Raw genomic sequence first — 17,081 nt, forward strand, 5'->3', positions numbered from 1 at the left:
ATATTTTCCACAGAAATACTATTTTAGGATTGGGAGAAACTTCGGAAATAATCCAACATAAACAGTATTATCAGGAAATTTTTCCTTAGTTTGTTTCTTATGTTTTTAGAAACTTCATTGTCATCTTTTCTGGATCTAGAGCTTTCTGTATCTAACTTTTAGTTTGCTCAAATCTTAAATATATTTGTCTCAAGACATAATACCATGGACACTTTTGCTGTGAGTGGTGTGTGTGCACATGAACTGTTTGCTCATTCTTGAATCTTTTGGTGATGGCCAAAACTATTTGTTTGTTTTTATTGCTAACCAGCTTGCTCTTTTGAAGTTATGTTGTTATTTGATGGTTTTCTTTAAGTCTTTATTTTATTATCTTTTTTAGTTGTTATTTTATTTATCTGTTTGTTTGTTTGTGTAAACCAGCTCTGTGCCCAGTGTGGGGCTTGAACTCACGACCCTAAGAGCAAGAGTCACGTGCTCTACCAACTGAACCAATCAGGCATACCTTCAGTTCTTATTTTAATTCCAGTTAACATACAGTGTTATTATTAGTTTCAGGTTATTATTTGAAAGTTTAATGGAAAAAAGGCAGGACCTTACATTGCTACCCTGTACTCCTTCAAACTACATCTCATCTGTCCAACATAAATTTCTCATTAGTATTTTAGATGAAGTCAGATATCCCAAGAAATCTTACCTACTTTACTTTCTGATGTTTCTGGAAAGTATTTTGCAATTACGATGAATTTAAAATGACTGGTTGGGTTTATGGAACTTGAGAGGGCCATGCTGTAGTGTCCACCTTTGTCTAAAGGTTGTGGCAAGTGGTATGTTTGCTTCTGGTATGCTAAGAATTCTGATCCAGAGTACTTTGGATGCAAAACAGAAAGGTGGGATATTTTTCATTTCCTTGGTTAAAAAACTATTCCAGGGGTGCCTGGTTGGTTCAGCCTGAAGAGTGCATGACTCTTAATCTCAGGGTTGTGAGTTAGAGCCCCACATTGGGTGTGGAGATTACTTAAAAAAATAAATTTAAAAAAAAATCCCAAATTTTCTTTCCTTTAGTTTTTGTGAATTATGTGCCCAAAGCTCACACCCCAGATTTCATCCACGTCTGCCCAATATGTGTCCAAGGGAATCCATGAGTGCGGGGTGCAGGGTCAATCCCACTGCCTCTCCACACCTGCCTGTCTGCAGTGGACACTCTGAGATCATTCATAGTAACAAGGTTATTGCCTTATGATTGATGGATTAAGGTGTTAAAACAGATGATTTTTTTTTATTAACTGGCAATCACAAAGATGACTCTGTAAACCGGAGTTTTACATTAGTCTAAATGTTGTGCAGGGCATCCTGCCAAGGGTTTGCTGCAGATGGGGGAGGCCACTGCTGTTATCTGGAGCATATGGTGGCTTCGAGGATGTTTAGTGACAACGTGTTGGTCTGCCTACTTCCCATTTGCCATAACATTCCCTGTACCGAGTGCATAAGCATTTATGTAACCATATTAATTTTGAAGTTAAGTACTAGGAAATTCTACTTTTGTAGAGCTTTACAGAGCAAAATGCTTTGCTTTATTTAGTCAAAGTGAGGGAAAGCACCTTTTTAAAAGTTATTAAAAGTATGTATTTAAAATTTCACAAGTTCCCCTTATGATAACAATTGATTATCAGTTTTTTCAATTTTCCATTAAAACGTTTAACAAATACATGCAGATACATGTATCTTTAGATAATCTTGGGATCTATAAAAGTAAATAAATTATAATATGATTTAAGATTAAAAATCCTTTCTATGATGCCATAAACTTCAAACATAAGCAATAATTGGAAATGTTACCAGCAGCAACACAGTAGCAACAAAGTGAAAGGTTAAGCTGCAAACAAGTATAGCTATTATATACTCAATTGAAAAAATGTTTTATTGAAAACTTTTGTTGTCTTAGAGTTTTAAAAAATTGTTTTTAGTTGTTAGAGTAATACATGAGTTGTTTCTTGTAGTTGAAAAAAAATTAACTTCTGGGGCACCTGAGTGGCTCAGTCAGTTAAGTGGCTGCCTTCTGCTCAGGTCATGATCCAGAGGTCCTGGAACTGAGATCCACATCAGGCTCCCTGCTCAGCGGGGAGTCTGCTCTCTCTGCCCCATTCCCTACTGTGCTCTTGCTCATTCTTTCTGTCTCTCAAATGGATAAATAAAAAAATCTTTTTTAAAAAAGTTGACTTCTGATAAAATGCAAATACATCTTGAACTTACCTCAGTTGCCTTATGGAGATAATTACTTTTATCAGTTTAATGTGTCCTTACAGAACCTTTTTTGTATATTTGTGTATATGCATGTGTACACATAGTATCTGTCACACTATATGTACTGTTCTGCAACTTTCTCTTTTTCCTTGACAATATGTCTTTGACATCTTTCCATTTCATTACTTATAAGCTATAGACATTTTTTTTTCCTTAAGTAGGCTCCACACCCAGCATGGAGCCCAACTCCATTTCAGTATTTATAAATTTACCTTATTCTTTTACACTTTCTCCTTCAAACTAGCATTGTAGTGTATCATGGTGGGTCTGGTCACGCCCCGTTGAAGAACATATACTTATTTAAAGATTGTTTATTTTAGAGAGAGTGAGAATGTGAGCAGTGGGGAGGGGCAGAAGGAGAGAGAGAGAGAATCCCAAGAAGACTCCCTGCTGAGTGTGGAGCCCAATGCTTGAGAGCCTGACCTGAGCTGAAATCAAGAGTTGGCTGTTTAACTGACTGAGCCACCCATGTGCCCCATTGTTGATGAACATTTAGACTGTTTCCAGTTTCTGCTATTATAGGCAGTGCTTCCAGCAGCATCCAAGTGTGAGCCTCCTTGTGTGCATGGGCTTTTCTCTAGTGTAGGTAGGAAGTGGAATTGCTGGTTAAAGAATATGCTCATTTAATGTGTGAATGGATGTTGCCAAATTGGCTTCCAAAAGGGCCAAATTAATTTAGACTTCTTCAACAGCAAATGAGGATACATAGTGAATTTTAGATTACATTTTCTTGGGGCACACATATTTCGTTTTCAAGTAGGATCTCCATATTTAGAAAAAGTACTCATTTTTCATTATGTCATGCTGCTTATTGAAATTAATTTTTCTTTTTCATTTCTATTTGCTGTTACTTAGGGTGTCAAGACACCATACCTTCATTTGTCTGCCATGCAGGAAGGAGACTATACATTCCAGCTGATGGTGACAGATTCTTCAATGCAGCAGTCCACTGCCGTAGTCACTGTGACTGTCCAGCCTGGTATGTGAGATGAAAGAGGCCTTTGGCCCCAGAGATTAAGGCAGAAATGACACCTGACCTCTGTGCTCCAGACAAGCCAAATTTGGTGGCAAATTCTCTAAATCTTTTAACTGTCAAGAAATCGGGGCTGGAATAGCTGAATCCTAATACAAAGCCAGTTTTCTGTTGTGGTTCTGAACCTTGTGTTGACTTTGTCTTTAAACCCTGGCATGGAGACCCAGATGGACATCCTCAGGGCCCCTTGCAGGCTCCACTTGCCAGGTAGACACTCCCACATGTGTCTCATTCTGTTGCAGAGCTTCAGGGAATTCTTGATATATGGCCTGGTAACTCAGATGGATCATAGCCAGATGGAGAACTGACTCCCAGTCAGCTCCCAGTCCATTAATGGTTTTGTGAAAACCCAGGACTCTGCCTTCCTGCAGATTTAAATAATCTTAAGAGTAGTTATGTTTTTCTTGACAGTGCTCTCTGCTTTAGAACTTTTCTAGAAGATGCTGCTAATCCCAGTAATTGTCCAGTTTCCTGGCAACTGAAAATATACTTACAGACAATGCATTTACTTATTTTATTTATTTATTGACTATAAATTATTGACTATAGTCAGTGCTGTTGGTTAGAGCCTGGGGATGTGGAATTAAACAGGATAGACTTGGTCTCTGTCCTCCCAGGGCTCATGGGCAAGTACATCAAAAGAAAACCATATGATCAGTGCATTTCTAGGGGATGGACACTATGCTCCTGGAGCCCACAAAAGGACATACCTCCTGGGCTTGCAGTATCTGCACAGAGTCTTATATGAGCTCAGGGCTGCAGTTGGCCAGGTGAATTTGGGGAGAGAAGGGCAAGAGGAAGAGTTTTTTTAGGCAAGGAGACACTGTGCATGAAAGTCATGGGATGAAAGAGAGTTTGGTAGTTCAAAGAATTAAAAAGAATTTAGTGCAACAAGAGAAAGTGGTGAGGATGTGGGAGCATGAGGCATAGGGATTAAAATGCCAACAGATGATCTGGAAAGAGGGGCAGGGCTCACATCAAGGGCTTTTGTAAATCAATGGTCATGGAAGTGTTTTATCCCAAGGTCAAGAGAAGCCACTGGACCACCAGACCTTACTGAGTAGCACACTGGTCCAGATAGTGAGTAATAGCTGCTTCAGCTTTGGACTACAGGACCTTTTTTTTTTTTTTTTTTTTTAACAGAAAGCTTGTCTATTTATTTCAGTATCAATATCAGCGATACTTTGTATCTTTTGCTTTAAACTTTTATTTTTAAGGGGCGCCTGGGTGGCTCTGTTGGTTAAGTGTCTGACTTTAGCTCAGGTCATGATCTCAGAGTCCTGGAATCAAGCCCCACATGGGGCTCCCTGCTCAGCACAGGAGTCTGCTTCTTCCTCTCCCTCCTCCCTGTTTGTGCATGCACTTTCTCTCTTTTTCACTCTCTCTGTCAAATAAATAAAATCTCTTTAAAAAATTTTTTAAAAAAGATTTTATTTTTAAATTCATCTCTATACCCAGCATGGGGCTTGACCTTAAAACCCTGTGATCAGGAGTCACATGCTTTATGGACTGAACCAGCCAGGAGCCCCTTATATCTTTTACTATTGTTTAACATTTAACCAAAATGTTTTGAGTTTTTATTATTTACCAGGCACTGTGTTAGGAATTGGGACTGCAAGACAAAAGGAAGTCCTGCCTGATAAAGCAGCTGTCAGCTAACTTTCTTCCAGTTCCTTCCTCACCTCCCCACGGTCTCCCTAGTCCTTCTTCCCTCCATCTGCCCCTCCTCATTGATTTTCCTTCTCTCTTGACTCCATGCCTTTTGAGGTCTTTTGTTTATTGATTTGAGAAAGAGAGAGAGCACACACACGTGCATACATGTTCAAGTGGGTGGGGGGTGGGATCCTCAGGCCGACTTCCTGCTCAGTGTGGAGCCCGAGGGGTAGGAGGAGGGGCTCAATCCCATGACCTGAGCTGAAATCAAGAGTTGAATGCGTAACTGACTGAGCCACCCAGGTGCCCCTCAAGGTCTTTTAAAGAAACCAAACATGTATATATTAGGGAACAATGTTCCCTGCTGTCTGGCCCCCAGTCTCACCCTTAAACATTTAAGGAGCCTACAGTGTTTCTCTCCAGGGTTCCCTCAGGACACTGTACACTCTAGTAGCTACCTGCTCCAAGTATGAGTAATTAGCTTCAATCAGGAAATCTGGGGATTGCGGACTTAATGCAAAGAGAAAATAGTTTTTCACACCATTTCTGTAATTCTAGCAAGCAACAGGCCTCCGGTCGCTGTGGCCGGCCCCGACAAGGAGCTGGTCTTCCCAGTAGAGAGCACCATGCTGGATGGCAGCAGGAGCAGAGACGACCAGGGCATCGTCCTCTACCACTGGGAACACGTCAGGTAGGCCCACTTCCCACTGAGCAGCGGGGGGTCCCATCCTGGCCCAGTGCTAACATCGCCTCTGCTCTGGAGGGTCCACATTAAATTAAAGTCCACTGGTGCATGCTGAGGAGTCAGGATTCAAGCACCTTTCTGGAGGTGCAAGAGCAGATCAAGCATGAAAGGATGAGATGTTATTTGTTGGCAGTGGAGTGGGGTGGAGCCACGCCGGCTGGACAGGGCCATCTTGGTGTGGGTGAGCTTCATGACAGAAAAGGTGCACAGAGGCCTGTGTAAGGCCTCAAGGGGCCTCCTGTCTACACTCGAACCATCTGCAATGACCATAGACAAAGAAGTGCAGAGCCAGTGACTTGCATAAGCCTCGGTTTGCCTGTACAGTAAGGGAAGGAGTGGGGTGTTTCTGACAACAGAGGCCAGAGTCCTAATGACGGCCTGTAATTCCCCTGAGGAAATCCGTCATCTGGCTTATCCCCTCCTCTTCCATACTCTGTAAAGATAGATGAGGATTTTGCCTAATTTTATTCAAAGAGGAAATGGGGAGTAGTTTCTAAGACTCTGTTTTGCAAGGACAGATCATTTCACTGACCCCTCAATTGAAAAAAAACGGGGTGGGGCACCTGGGTGGCTCAGTTGGTTAAGTGTCCAATTCTTGGTTTCAGCTCAGGTCATGACTTCAGGGTTCTGGGATCAAGCCCTACATCAGGCTCTGCACTAAGTTCAGAGTCTGCTTGAGATTCTCTCTCTTTCCCTCTGTTCCACCTCCTGCTTTCTCTCTCTCACTCTCTAAAATAAATAGGTAAATAAAATCTTAAAAAAACAAAACAAAATAAAAAATCCTCTTCCTAGGAATCACACAGGCTCTATCTAAAATAGGCATTAGCTTATGACCTATACCCTAAACTAGAGAATGTAAGTGGATAAAAAGTTATCTTAGAATTCTCTAGATGATATATGTTTTAGCTGGAAAAAGCGACTTTTATAAGGATTCAAATAATCAGAATACCGTGCCCACGCCTTTTGTTATTCACGTCCCTGTTTTTCAGAGGCCCCAGCACAGTGGAGATGGAAAATACAGACAGAGCTATAGCCACCGTAAGCGGGCTCCAGGTGGGTACCCACCACTTCCAACTGACAGTGACAGACCGGCAGGGGCTGAGCAGCACAGCCACCCTCACCGTGGTGGTGAGGAAGGGTGAGTCCTGGCATGGCGGAGGGAGGTGGGGCTCCTTCTGCTTTCCGTCTCACAGGGCCCTAGGCCACACCACGATTATTCAGAAATACTGGTGTTTATCTGTCCACAGTAGACCCTGGACTCAGGTTGGCCAAGAAAAAGCCATTCTTGGGATCCCTGGGTGGCGCAGCGGTTTGGCGCCTGCCTTGGGCCCAGGGCGTGATCCTGGAGACCCGGGATCGAATCCCACGTCGGGCTCCCGGTACATGGAGCCTGCTTCTCCCTCTGCCTATGTCTTTGCCTCTCTTTCTCTCTCTCTGTGACTATCATAAATAAATAAAAACTAAAAAAAAAAATTTTAAAAAAAAATAAAAAAAAAAAAAAAAAAAGAAAAAGCCATTCTTGCTGTGTCCACATTTGCTGTTCTGTCTCCTTCCACAAAGAAACAGCATTTCCTTTTTTTGTTGTTGAGCGTACTGTCTAGGGGCTGCCTTTTCTTCCTATGACTACTGGCAGTGAAAGACCTGTGTCCACCCATGTCTGCCCATGTCCAACATTGTGCTTTCTCTCTCGTCTCCTTGGGAACTGAAGAGCAGAGACCTTTCAAGTTCCATATTCTTTCTTGACTTGTGGTCTAGTCCCATGCCACTCTGCACTAGGGACTCGTCCTTCTGTCTTTTCCCTGTGGCTGGAGCTGCCCAAAGACCTTTGCTTCAGACATTTCTATGTCCTCTGTGTCACAGCACTAGGCTCATGGCAACTCATGATGCTGGGTACTGGAATGAATGAACAAACGAATGAATGAATGAACAGACAGATGATCATGATGTTGAAGTACACAGCTGTAATGAGCATGCTGGACAGAAAAAGTCAAGTGCCGTAGACCAGCCAGTGTGGGAGCGCTGGGGAGTGGCTGAGCTGCCTCATCCCAGGGAAGGTCATGTGTCAGGCCCAGGAAGCTGGGACTTTATCCCCAGGCCGGGTGGGAGAAACTGAAGCCATTTTAGCAGCAAAGTGACATAGATTTGGATGTTTTCAAGTGTTTGTGGACTAGTCTACCATATTTAAAAGTAGAGAAACTAGGCTCAATGAGCCATTATGTCCCCATCACCCAACTTCACAGCTCTTAGTAGTTTGCCACTCTTGTTTCATCTAGCCATTCATATTTTCTTTTATTTTGGTTGGAGTATTTTAAAGCAAACCCTAACACCATGTCATTTTACCTGAGAGTTTTGGATTTTTTAAAAAGGTAATGGTTTGGTGGGAAGAGAAGTCAGAAGCAGGGAGGGCAGAGGGGAAACGATTGACTAGAAAGACATCTTAGGGGTGAATCCTCAGGACTTGATGGCTTTGTGTGGTTCTGAAGGGAAGGAAGAAGGTGTCTCGATGACTCAGGAACACGACCTCACCACCTGGACGGGTGGGGGTGCCCTGCTCTGAGCTCCGCCCACAGAAGAGCAGCAGCAGGTTTGTGGGAGGTTGACTTGGACACACCAGATTTGTGGGGATGGCATGCCCGGTTGCATTCTGACTGGAGTTCAAGGTTGTGGGGACATAAGCACAGAAGGGAGTAGCTGCCATGAGGTCTACCCTCGGAGCTACATAGGGTCTGATGGTCATTTTTCACGGAAGGGTATTTGGGCTGCCTCAGTCTATTGCCAGTCTGTTTCTGTGGTTCCCAGCCTCTCCCTGGTCCACAGTGTACAGGTAAGCCTGCTTACTGCCAGGTTCTCCCAGAAAGGGAGTGTGGTGAACAATGTGGAAACGCTGCTAACATAATGGTACCACTTGCCTCTGCTCTAACCTCTGGGGTCTTTTCTCAGGAGAACGGTGGTTGGTGATTGACGGGGTGCTCATTCCTCCCTTGCTTGGATCAATATCTAACTATTCTCACCCCATGACTTTTGCTTGACTTGTTTTTGTGGGGCATTTACCAGGGATCAAATAGGGTTCCAGAGCTCCACCTGAATAAGCTGGATTTCCCACACAGCTGCCTCATCCCTAAAGTGGGCTGTGTCTTCTGATGGTCTCGGTCTGTGCCCCATTCTCCCCGGCCCCTCTCTCTGAGGCAATTGTATCAGAAATAGTTCTTTTATTATTATTATTATTATTATTATTATTATTTTTTTTTTTTTTTTTTTATGATAGGCACACAGTGAGAGAGAGAGGCAGAGACATAGGCAGAGGGAGAAGCAGACTCCATGCACTGGGAACCCGACATGGGATTCGATCCCAGGTCCCCAGGATCACGCCCTGGTCCAAAGGCAGGCGCCAAACCGTTGTGCCACCCAGGGATTCCAGAAATGGTTCTTATGTTGTTCTTGCATGTTTAACACTCAGAGGAGTGAAGGCCTAATTATCTTTGGCTCAAGTTTTTATTTACTTAAGCAAGATTTGACACTAGTAGAAATAAATATATCTATTGGCAAATAGTGTGGGCCAGTACATAATGATTCAGAGTATATTTTAAACTAAAATATTTTCACTTTCTGGACCCTGATAAAAGTAAGATCATTGTTTCTCTTTTTCAAAAAGAGAAAAACCATCACATTATTAGAAACATCCCTGGTGTCCAGGCTGCCAAGTTACAAATAAGCATGAACAGAACTTTAAGAAAGTCTCTATATTATGGGTAGAAAATAATGCCTCTTGTATGTTAAGTCTACCTATGTGCAAGATGGAACCGTGGTGGATATTTTATGGCACACTTCTGCCACCAACATTTTAAATCAATGTCTTTGCTTTCATTTTTGCCATATTTGACTCAGAAAATAACAGTCCTCCCAGAGCCCAGGCTGGTGGCCACCATGTGCTTGTGCTTCCCAATAACTGCATTACTTTGGACGGTTCAAAGTCTATTGATGACCAAGGAGTTGTGTCCTACCTGTGGGTCCGGGACGGCCAGAGCCCAGCTGCTGGGGTGAGTGCTTGATGAGACTTGTCCCACTTACCCTCCTGCACAGTCAGCCTGCTCAGGCTGCTCTAAGGAAATACCATGGATTGGGCGGCTTCCGTGACACACAGACATTCCTCCCAGTTCTGGAGGTCGTGAGTCCTGCATTAAGGCTCCGGATGACTTGGCTCTCTGTCAGAGCTCTCTCTTTGACTCCCTTCTCACTGCATCCCCATGTGGCAGAGAGGGAGGGGGGCCCTCTGGTGTTCCTTATTCAAGGACATGAATCCATGGAATCAGGGCCCCACCCTTATGACCTCAGGTAACCTTAACTACCTCCTCTCAGGCCCTGTTTCAAACATAGTCAGTCACACTAGGAGTTGGGGCTTCAGCAAGTGAATTCAGAGGCCACAGGATTCAGACCGTTAGAGGCCACAGGATTCAGACCGTTAGCAGCGTTTCTCATATGACCTTGTCTTCCTTTCCATGTTCTCTAAGATGTTCATGCCTCTAGGTTTCTTCTGTGGGCTGGAGGCAAGGGCTGCTCTTAGAGAAAAGCTGAAGTCTTCTCTAATGTTTTCCTCAACCAGACTTTAGATGGGGCAGGAAACCATAGCCTGGGGGGGTGGGGGGGGACTTTGAAGCCAAGTCTTTCCGCAGCTTCTCTGCTGTTCCTGTTCTGGTCCAAGCGGATTCTTTCCTTTTCCTCTTATCATGCCAGATAGGTCAGTAGGTTAAGGATTGCTATTCCTGTTTCACAAGTACAGGAAGCAAGATGCAGAGGTAGGAAGTGACTTGGCCATAGTAAACCAACTCATCTTTAAACCAAACCAGGCAGACCCAAGGTTATAGCTCCTGGCAGACATTTTTCCCCATTGGGTCCCTCCTCCTTTTAGGCTATAAATCTAGGTACATCTTCATTCCTGCTGTTGCTAAGGACTTCAGAGTTGTGGATATCCTCTTGGAGAAGTACCAGAGATGTGGTTATGAGAGTAGGGGAGTGGTGCCCAGGTGGCTCAGTCAGCTAAGCATCTAACTCTTGATTTCAGCTCAGGTCATGATCTCAGGGTTGTGAGATCAAGCCCCTTGTTGGGCTCCCTACTCAGCAGAGAGTCCACTTCTCTCTCTCTCCCTCGGCCCCCTCCCTCCCAGCACATGCACACGTGTGCTTTCTCTCTCAAATAAATAAATAAACTCTCTCTTTCAAATCAATCAATCAATCAATCAATCTTAGGAAAAAAAACAAAAAGAAGTGGTCACAGGGAATGAACTGAACCGGCTTTATACTTTCTGACGTACCTCTGGAATGAATACTCTTCAGCCAGATGATAGATTAGCTTCAAAGTATAACAGCTCTCTGTGCTGAGCACTTGTTACCTTTGGCTACCATCCTCTTCCATTAGCAAGGGTGGGACAGGGGTGTCTGAGAATCTTCTCTAATTCTTTGGAGCTTGGAGCCACCAGGAGCAGCCCCACTCAGGCTCATTTGAAAAGGTAAATGTGATACATTAGGAGGAAACCCAAGATGAGACTATTGTAAAACTATGTTTGAGAATAAGATCCAGAAACTCTTCAGAGGGTGCTTGACTCTAATTTCAATGGTTCTTCCCTCCCTGTTGGAGGAAGGGAACAGTTTGGTATGCAGTGGACCTTGGTAGGCACAGCTTGAGGAGTACCGTTGCAGGAATCTGTGGAGCCTGGTGCTTTCTATGGAAGACTTGCTGGGGATTACCCACAGCTTCAGCTCACCCACCAGCCTTCTTCCTCTTCAGCCCTCACCAGACAGTCATGTGTACTTTAAACACATGGGCCACTGAGGCCTGCGACCAACAGAAGGCCAGAGTCGGGATCTGAGCATCAACTTGTGAATCATGTTATTTTGCAGGATGTCATTGATGGCTCTGACCACAGCGCCACCCTGCAGCTTACCAATCTGGTGGAGGGCGTCTACAAATTCCGCCTGCGTGTTATTGACCGTCAGGGAGCCTCAGACACAGACACTGCCACCGTGGAAGTACGGCCAGGTGCGCTCAGGGGCTTCTATGTCTGGGTTAGTGTGCTGGTCTGTGATCCAGGTGCTCAACTTTCTTGCTCTTTGCAGTTGACAGGGTGACCCTGGGGTTGGGGGGCTGGAGGGATACCTCTGGGGGGACAGGGGAGGGGTGTGGGGTAGAGGGGATGCCTCCTGCAGCTAGCTTCAGCCCCTGTCCAGAACCCCTTGGTGGCTTCCTCTGTACTTCATCATGTATTCCCTGATTTCAGCCACAAAACTCATGAAGGGGAATTGAATGAGGAAGCAAGAATCTCGTTTCACTTTTGTTTTCCTGCCAGAAAGTGCAGCGCATGCAGGAGCTCTGGTGCTGGAGCACTGAGGGAGCGGCTGCCGCGAGGGGCCTCCATGACCCCCTTGTGGCCTGGGCCAAGCAGCACCCAGAGCTGAGCAGCATGTAGAGGCCGGATTCTCATTCCAGGCTTGGGGAGGGGTGTGCCGGCCACAGTTTCCAGGTAGCCCTGAGGCTGTTTGGGTTTCCCTGATTAGCTTCTGGGAAAATGATGGAACAACAAGACTTGGGTCAAACAAGAAAAAAGCACTCTCAGCAGCCACTGTACTCTTTGGAAAAATTTGTCCGAGTCTTCTAACACCTAAGAAATTCCCTAAGTCCTAAGAAGTTACCCAGGGGTCATTTTAAACTTTTTAAACTCTTGCTCAGGCCTTACTCCTCCTGTTATCCAGCATGATTCCCAAGGGGAAATCCCATGTGTTCTCTTTTCCCAGACCCGAGGAAGAGTGGCCTGGTGGAGCTGATCCTGCAGGTGGGCGTGGGGCAGCTGGCAGAGCAGCAGAAGGACACCCTTGTGAGGCAGCTGGCAGCACTGCTGAACGTGCTGGACACAGACATTAAGGTTCAGAAGATCCAGGCCCACTCAGATCTCAGGTGTGAGCTGCACCCCAGTCCAGCATGATGCACTCTTCATTTCCTGGGCTCATTCCCTATTTATGTCACATTCATATATTCTTCTTCTCAAAGGGCAGCCATAAGGGCAACATCATTCCAGGTCCCTCCTACAAGCCTCAATAAATGTTTGTTGACCCACAATGTTCTAGATGAAGGAGTTAGCAAACATCAGCAGGAACTGATGACAGCTCTGCTGTCTTCAGAGGGCATGCAAATGGTCTGGGGCTGGCACAGAGGAAGTCTCGCAGCCAGATTTATCCCTACCCCACATTCCGAGGACTGAGGCTTCTCTCAGTGTGAGAGATTACCACTGATTACCTTTGCTGTCTTCTGGGAGTCCAGGAGGCTAACATCTGACCTTTATTTCATTGAGCTTTTATTTTTGAACTCTTATCCAATCTATGAGTCGTAGGGTAGGGTAGGAGGAAACAAATAATACGGGAATGAAAAACTACCATTCATGGCAAATCCACTTGTCAATTTTTGTCAGCTACTTTGTTTAGGTTTGTTTTCCAGACAACTGAAGTTTACTTAGAAAAATACCAAATTAAAAATTTTTTGAATTATTTTTTTATAGAACTCTCAAAACAAATCACACATTTCCCTTACTTACAAAATATAAAACACTGAACTGAACAATTCTGAAAATTGACAAAACCAAAGGCATTTGTTTGAAAAATCAACAGATTTGATAAATCTTCAGCTAGACTGACCAAGGAAAAAGAGAAAAGAAAAAAGAGAGAAGACTCAAATTAGTAAAATCAAGAATGAAAGGGGATATTTGTGCCAATCATAGAGAAATTAAAAGTATTATTCTATGAGCAATTGTATATCAGCAAATTAGTTAACCTGGATGAAATGGACAAAAATCCTAGAAAGAGACAACTATGCCAACAGACTGCAGAAGAAATTAAAAATTTTAACAGACCTCTGGTAAGTGAAGAGATTGAATCAGTAATCAGTAACATCCCACAGAGCCCAGGATCAGGTGGCTTCACTGGTGAATTCTACCAAAAATATAAAGATCTACCACCACTTCCACAAGTTTTTCCAAAACAGAGAAAAGGAGGGAACATTTTCTAACTCATTGCAGGATGCCAGTTTTTACTCTGATATTAAAACCAGGCAGAGACATCCCAAGAAAAGGAAACTACTGACCAATGTCCCGTATGAATCTAGAAGCAGAAATCCTCAGCAAAATACTTTGAAACTGCATCCAGCAACATATTAAGAGAAGTAGACACCATGGCAAAGTGGAATTTATCACAAGCATGCAGGGTAGGCCAATCAATTAATGTAATAACCCTATTAATAAAGGACAAAACCCACATGATCATCTTAGGAGGCACAGAAAAAAGCACTTGAGGAAATCCAGCAGCCTTTCACAATAAAACTTTTACTTGTACATTGAGTTATGTCCCCTCAAAAGATACATTTATGTCCTAACCCCTAGTAACTATGTGACTTTATTTGGAAATAGGATTTTTAAGGATGGAAATAGTTGAGATAAGGCCATACTGCTGTAGGGTGGAGTCACACTCCATCCAGTGTGACTGTGTCCTTGTAACAAGAGAAGAGACACAGAGACAGACACACAAGGAGATCACCATGTGACAATGAAGGCAGAGATTGGATTGATGTGTCTCTGCTCAGAGCCAAGATAAGGGAGTGGAACGTGATTTCCTCTACCACCTTTGGAGACCGGATGGCCCTGACAACACCTCGATTTTGAGCTTCTGGCCTCCGGAACTGTTAAGAGAATAAATTTCTGTTACAAGCCACCCAGTTTATGGTACTTTTAATGGCTACTTTGAAAATGAATACAGATTTGAATAGAAATGTCCCCAAAGAAGACATACCTGTGGCTAATAAGTATATGAGAAGGTACTCAACATCATGAGCAGTTGGAAGTACAAATCAAAACCCCTTTGAGGTACCATTTCACACCCACTAGGATGGCTGTAATCCAAAAGACAGACCATAACAAGCATTGGTGAGTACCTGGAAAAATTGGAACACTCTGCATTGCTGATGAGCATGTAAAATAGACAGCCGGTGTGGAAAACAGGTTAGTAGCTCCTCAGAACGCTTAACAGAGTTACCATATGACCCAGTAATTCCACTCCTAGGTACATACTCAAGAGAAATGATAAATATATATTTACAGAAACTTGCACAGATACATTTATAGTGGCATTATATGTACAGCCAAAAAGTGGATATGATCGAAATGTCATCACTTGATGAATGGATAAATTCAATGAGGTATGTCCATTCAATAGAGTATGATTTGGCAGTAAAAGGGGAGGAAGTAGTGATAGTACAAAGTGGATAAACTTTGAACACACAGCATGCAAAGGTGAAAGAAACAAGACACAAAATGTCTCATGTATATATATATGTATATATATATTTTTAAGATTTTATTTATTTGAGAGAGAGTGAGCACACCAGTGGGCAGAGGAATATGGAGGGGAATCCCTCCCCGCTGGGCAGGGAGCTCAATGTAGAGCTGGATCCGAGGACCCTGGGATCATGACCTGAGCCGAGGTCAGATGCTTAACCCAGCCACCCAGGTGTCCCTGTGTATTTCATTTATATCAAACACACAGTCAAATCAGGAGAAGCAGAAAGTAGGTTAGTTGTTGCCAGGGGCTGGAGAGGAGAGAATGAAGAGTGATTTTGGAATGGGCACAGGGTGCCTTCTTGAGGTGATGACAGTGATCTGGAGCCAGGTGGTGGTGATGGTTGCACAACTTAGCAAATACACCAAAAGCCACTGAGTGATGCAGTTTAGAAGGGTGAATTTCAATGTAAGTAAATTATATTTCAATAAAAAGATACAAAGTAAAGGTATAGTCCTGTGTATGGCTGAGTTCTGTTTGCACACACAGGCATGTTATTTCTCTTAACCTAAAGGTCTTTCTGTCTTCAGGTGAATAGATAGCTCTCTGGGACTGAGGAGCCTTTATTTGTGAATAGAAATGGATTCATTCTTTGGCCCACAAGATATGCCCCCGTGTCCTTGCCAAACCACAGGTCAGATGGTTGGCATGGATGTGTTGTTGGTCACTGCCTGACCACGCAGCTGTCCTCTCTCCTTGTCTCCTCTGCAGCACCGTGATTGTGTTTTATGTACAGAGTGGGCCACCTTTCAAGGTTCTCAAAGCTGCTGACGTGGTCCAAAATCTGCACAGGCAACTCGCAAAGGAGAAGGCTGATTTCTTGCTCTTCAAAGTCTTGAGGATTGACACAGCAGGTATATTTCCTGTGGGAATGTCCTTTCTTTTAGGGTCCAAGTCATATAAATCTTTGCTATCTATTCAGAATTGGCTAGCACTGAGCAAAACATCCCATCAAATTAAATGCATTGAGAACCTTACAGAAACCTAAATACCCACTGAGGTTAAAATGACAGATTTTTTGGAAGAGGTGAAATAAGATCTATTTGCACATCTGACAGGACAGATGTGAGGTCACATAGTCTTTTTGGATGGACTGGGAATGGAGTCCCAATATGTTTCTATTTATAAATTAATATTGAACTTAATTCTTCTAAGAATATGCCTGTGGAATGGTTCCTCTGGGAATATTCCAGAAGAATCAGAATCAGCCTTGCCGGTCATGGCTAAGTTTTACAGGCATGGAGAGAGGAGTGACATGTGAACATTTTCACATTAGTTTCCAGAGACTTGTTTTGCATTTATTTCTACAGTGGGCTTCCTCCAGCATACTAGCCAACTGCTCTTTGTCTCTGAGGAAAGCAAGAGCAATGGCAGTTATGGGTTGGTTTTTAAAACTGTACTCCAAATAATGGTCATTATCAGAATTTTCCCATGGAAGCTGCCAGAACGTTTTAAAGACAAATAAGTATTATGGGCCAGAAAAACTGTGTTCATATAATTTTTTATGTTGGACATCGAAGTGGTGTGATGGTGGTGCTTCATAGACTACTAGAAATGTAGGGTGGCTTCTGTGTGCTTTCCATTGTACCTCCATCTCTGCCCCTTCCTTGCTGCTCAGTCTTGGCCCCAAACTGAATCATGAGTGTGGTTGAAGTGTGGTCTTTGTTCTGGTTCTCTGTTACTACCTTATGAGGACCATGACATTGACATGGGCATTCCAGCAGGTGCTGAGGACTGGGAGCATTACAAGGGTCACAACACTGTTGGGTAGTACAGCTCAGCTTGTTTCAGAGAGATGTCTGCCCACAGCTGACATCCTCACTGCTAACATGCACTAACTTATTTTTTTTTAATAATCTCTTTTTTTCTAGCTATGAAAGTAATGTCTTATTTATTGTAGGAAATGTGAAATATCCAGAAAGGCAAAAAACTGAAAACAATCCTCTCGATTCTTGAGCCTAGAATCCCCACCATCCG

At 43.6% G+C, this 17,081-nt stretch overlaps 1 protein-coding gene across 11 annotated transcripts in view; it reads left to right on the forward strand.

Moving 5' to 3' along the window:
* KIAA0319 (KIAA0319 ortholog) overlaps window positions 1-17,081 on the forward strand; it is a 100,871-nt gene that overhangs the window by 73,741 nt on the left and 10,049 nt on the right. For all 11 annotated transcript variants that reach the window (XM_072813873.1, XM_072813870.1, XM_072813878.1 and 8 more), the window contains 7 exons: window positions 3,157-3,280; window positions 5,546-5,678; window positions 6,722-6,870; window positions 9,618-9,769; window positions 11,628-11,766; window positions 12,519-12,678; window positions 15,816-15,958. In XM_072813873.1, the coding sequence (XP_072669974.1) occupies window positions 3,157-3,280; window positions 5,546-5,678; window positions 6,722-6,870; window positions 9,618-9,769; window positions 11,628-11,766; window positions 12,519-12,678; window positions 15,816-15,958 (1,000 nt within the window). The remainder of the gene's footprint in view (window positions 1-3,156; window positions 3,281-5,545; window positions 5,679-6,721; window positions 6,871-9,617; window positions 9,770-11,627; window positions 11,767-12,518; window positions 12,679-15,815; window positions 15,959-17,081) is intronic.

The sequence above is a fragment of the Canis lupus genome, chromosome 37 (assembly GCF_048164855.1).
Source record: "Canis lupus baileyi chromosome 37, mCanLup2.hap1, whole genome shotgun sequence".
In the NCBI taxonomy this organism is placed as follows: Eukaryota; Metazoa; Chordata; class Mammalia; order Carnivora; family Canidae; genus Canis; species Canis lupus.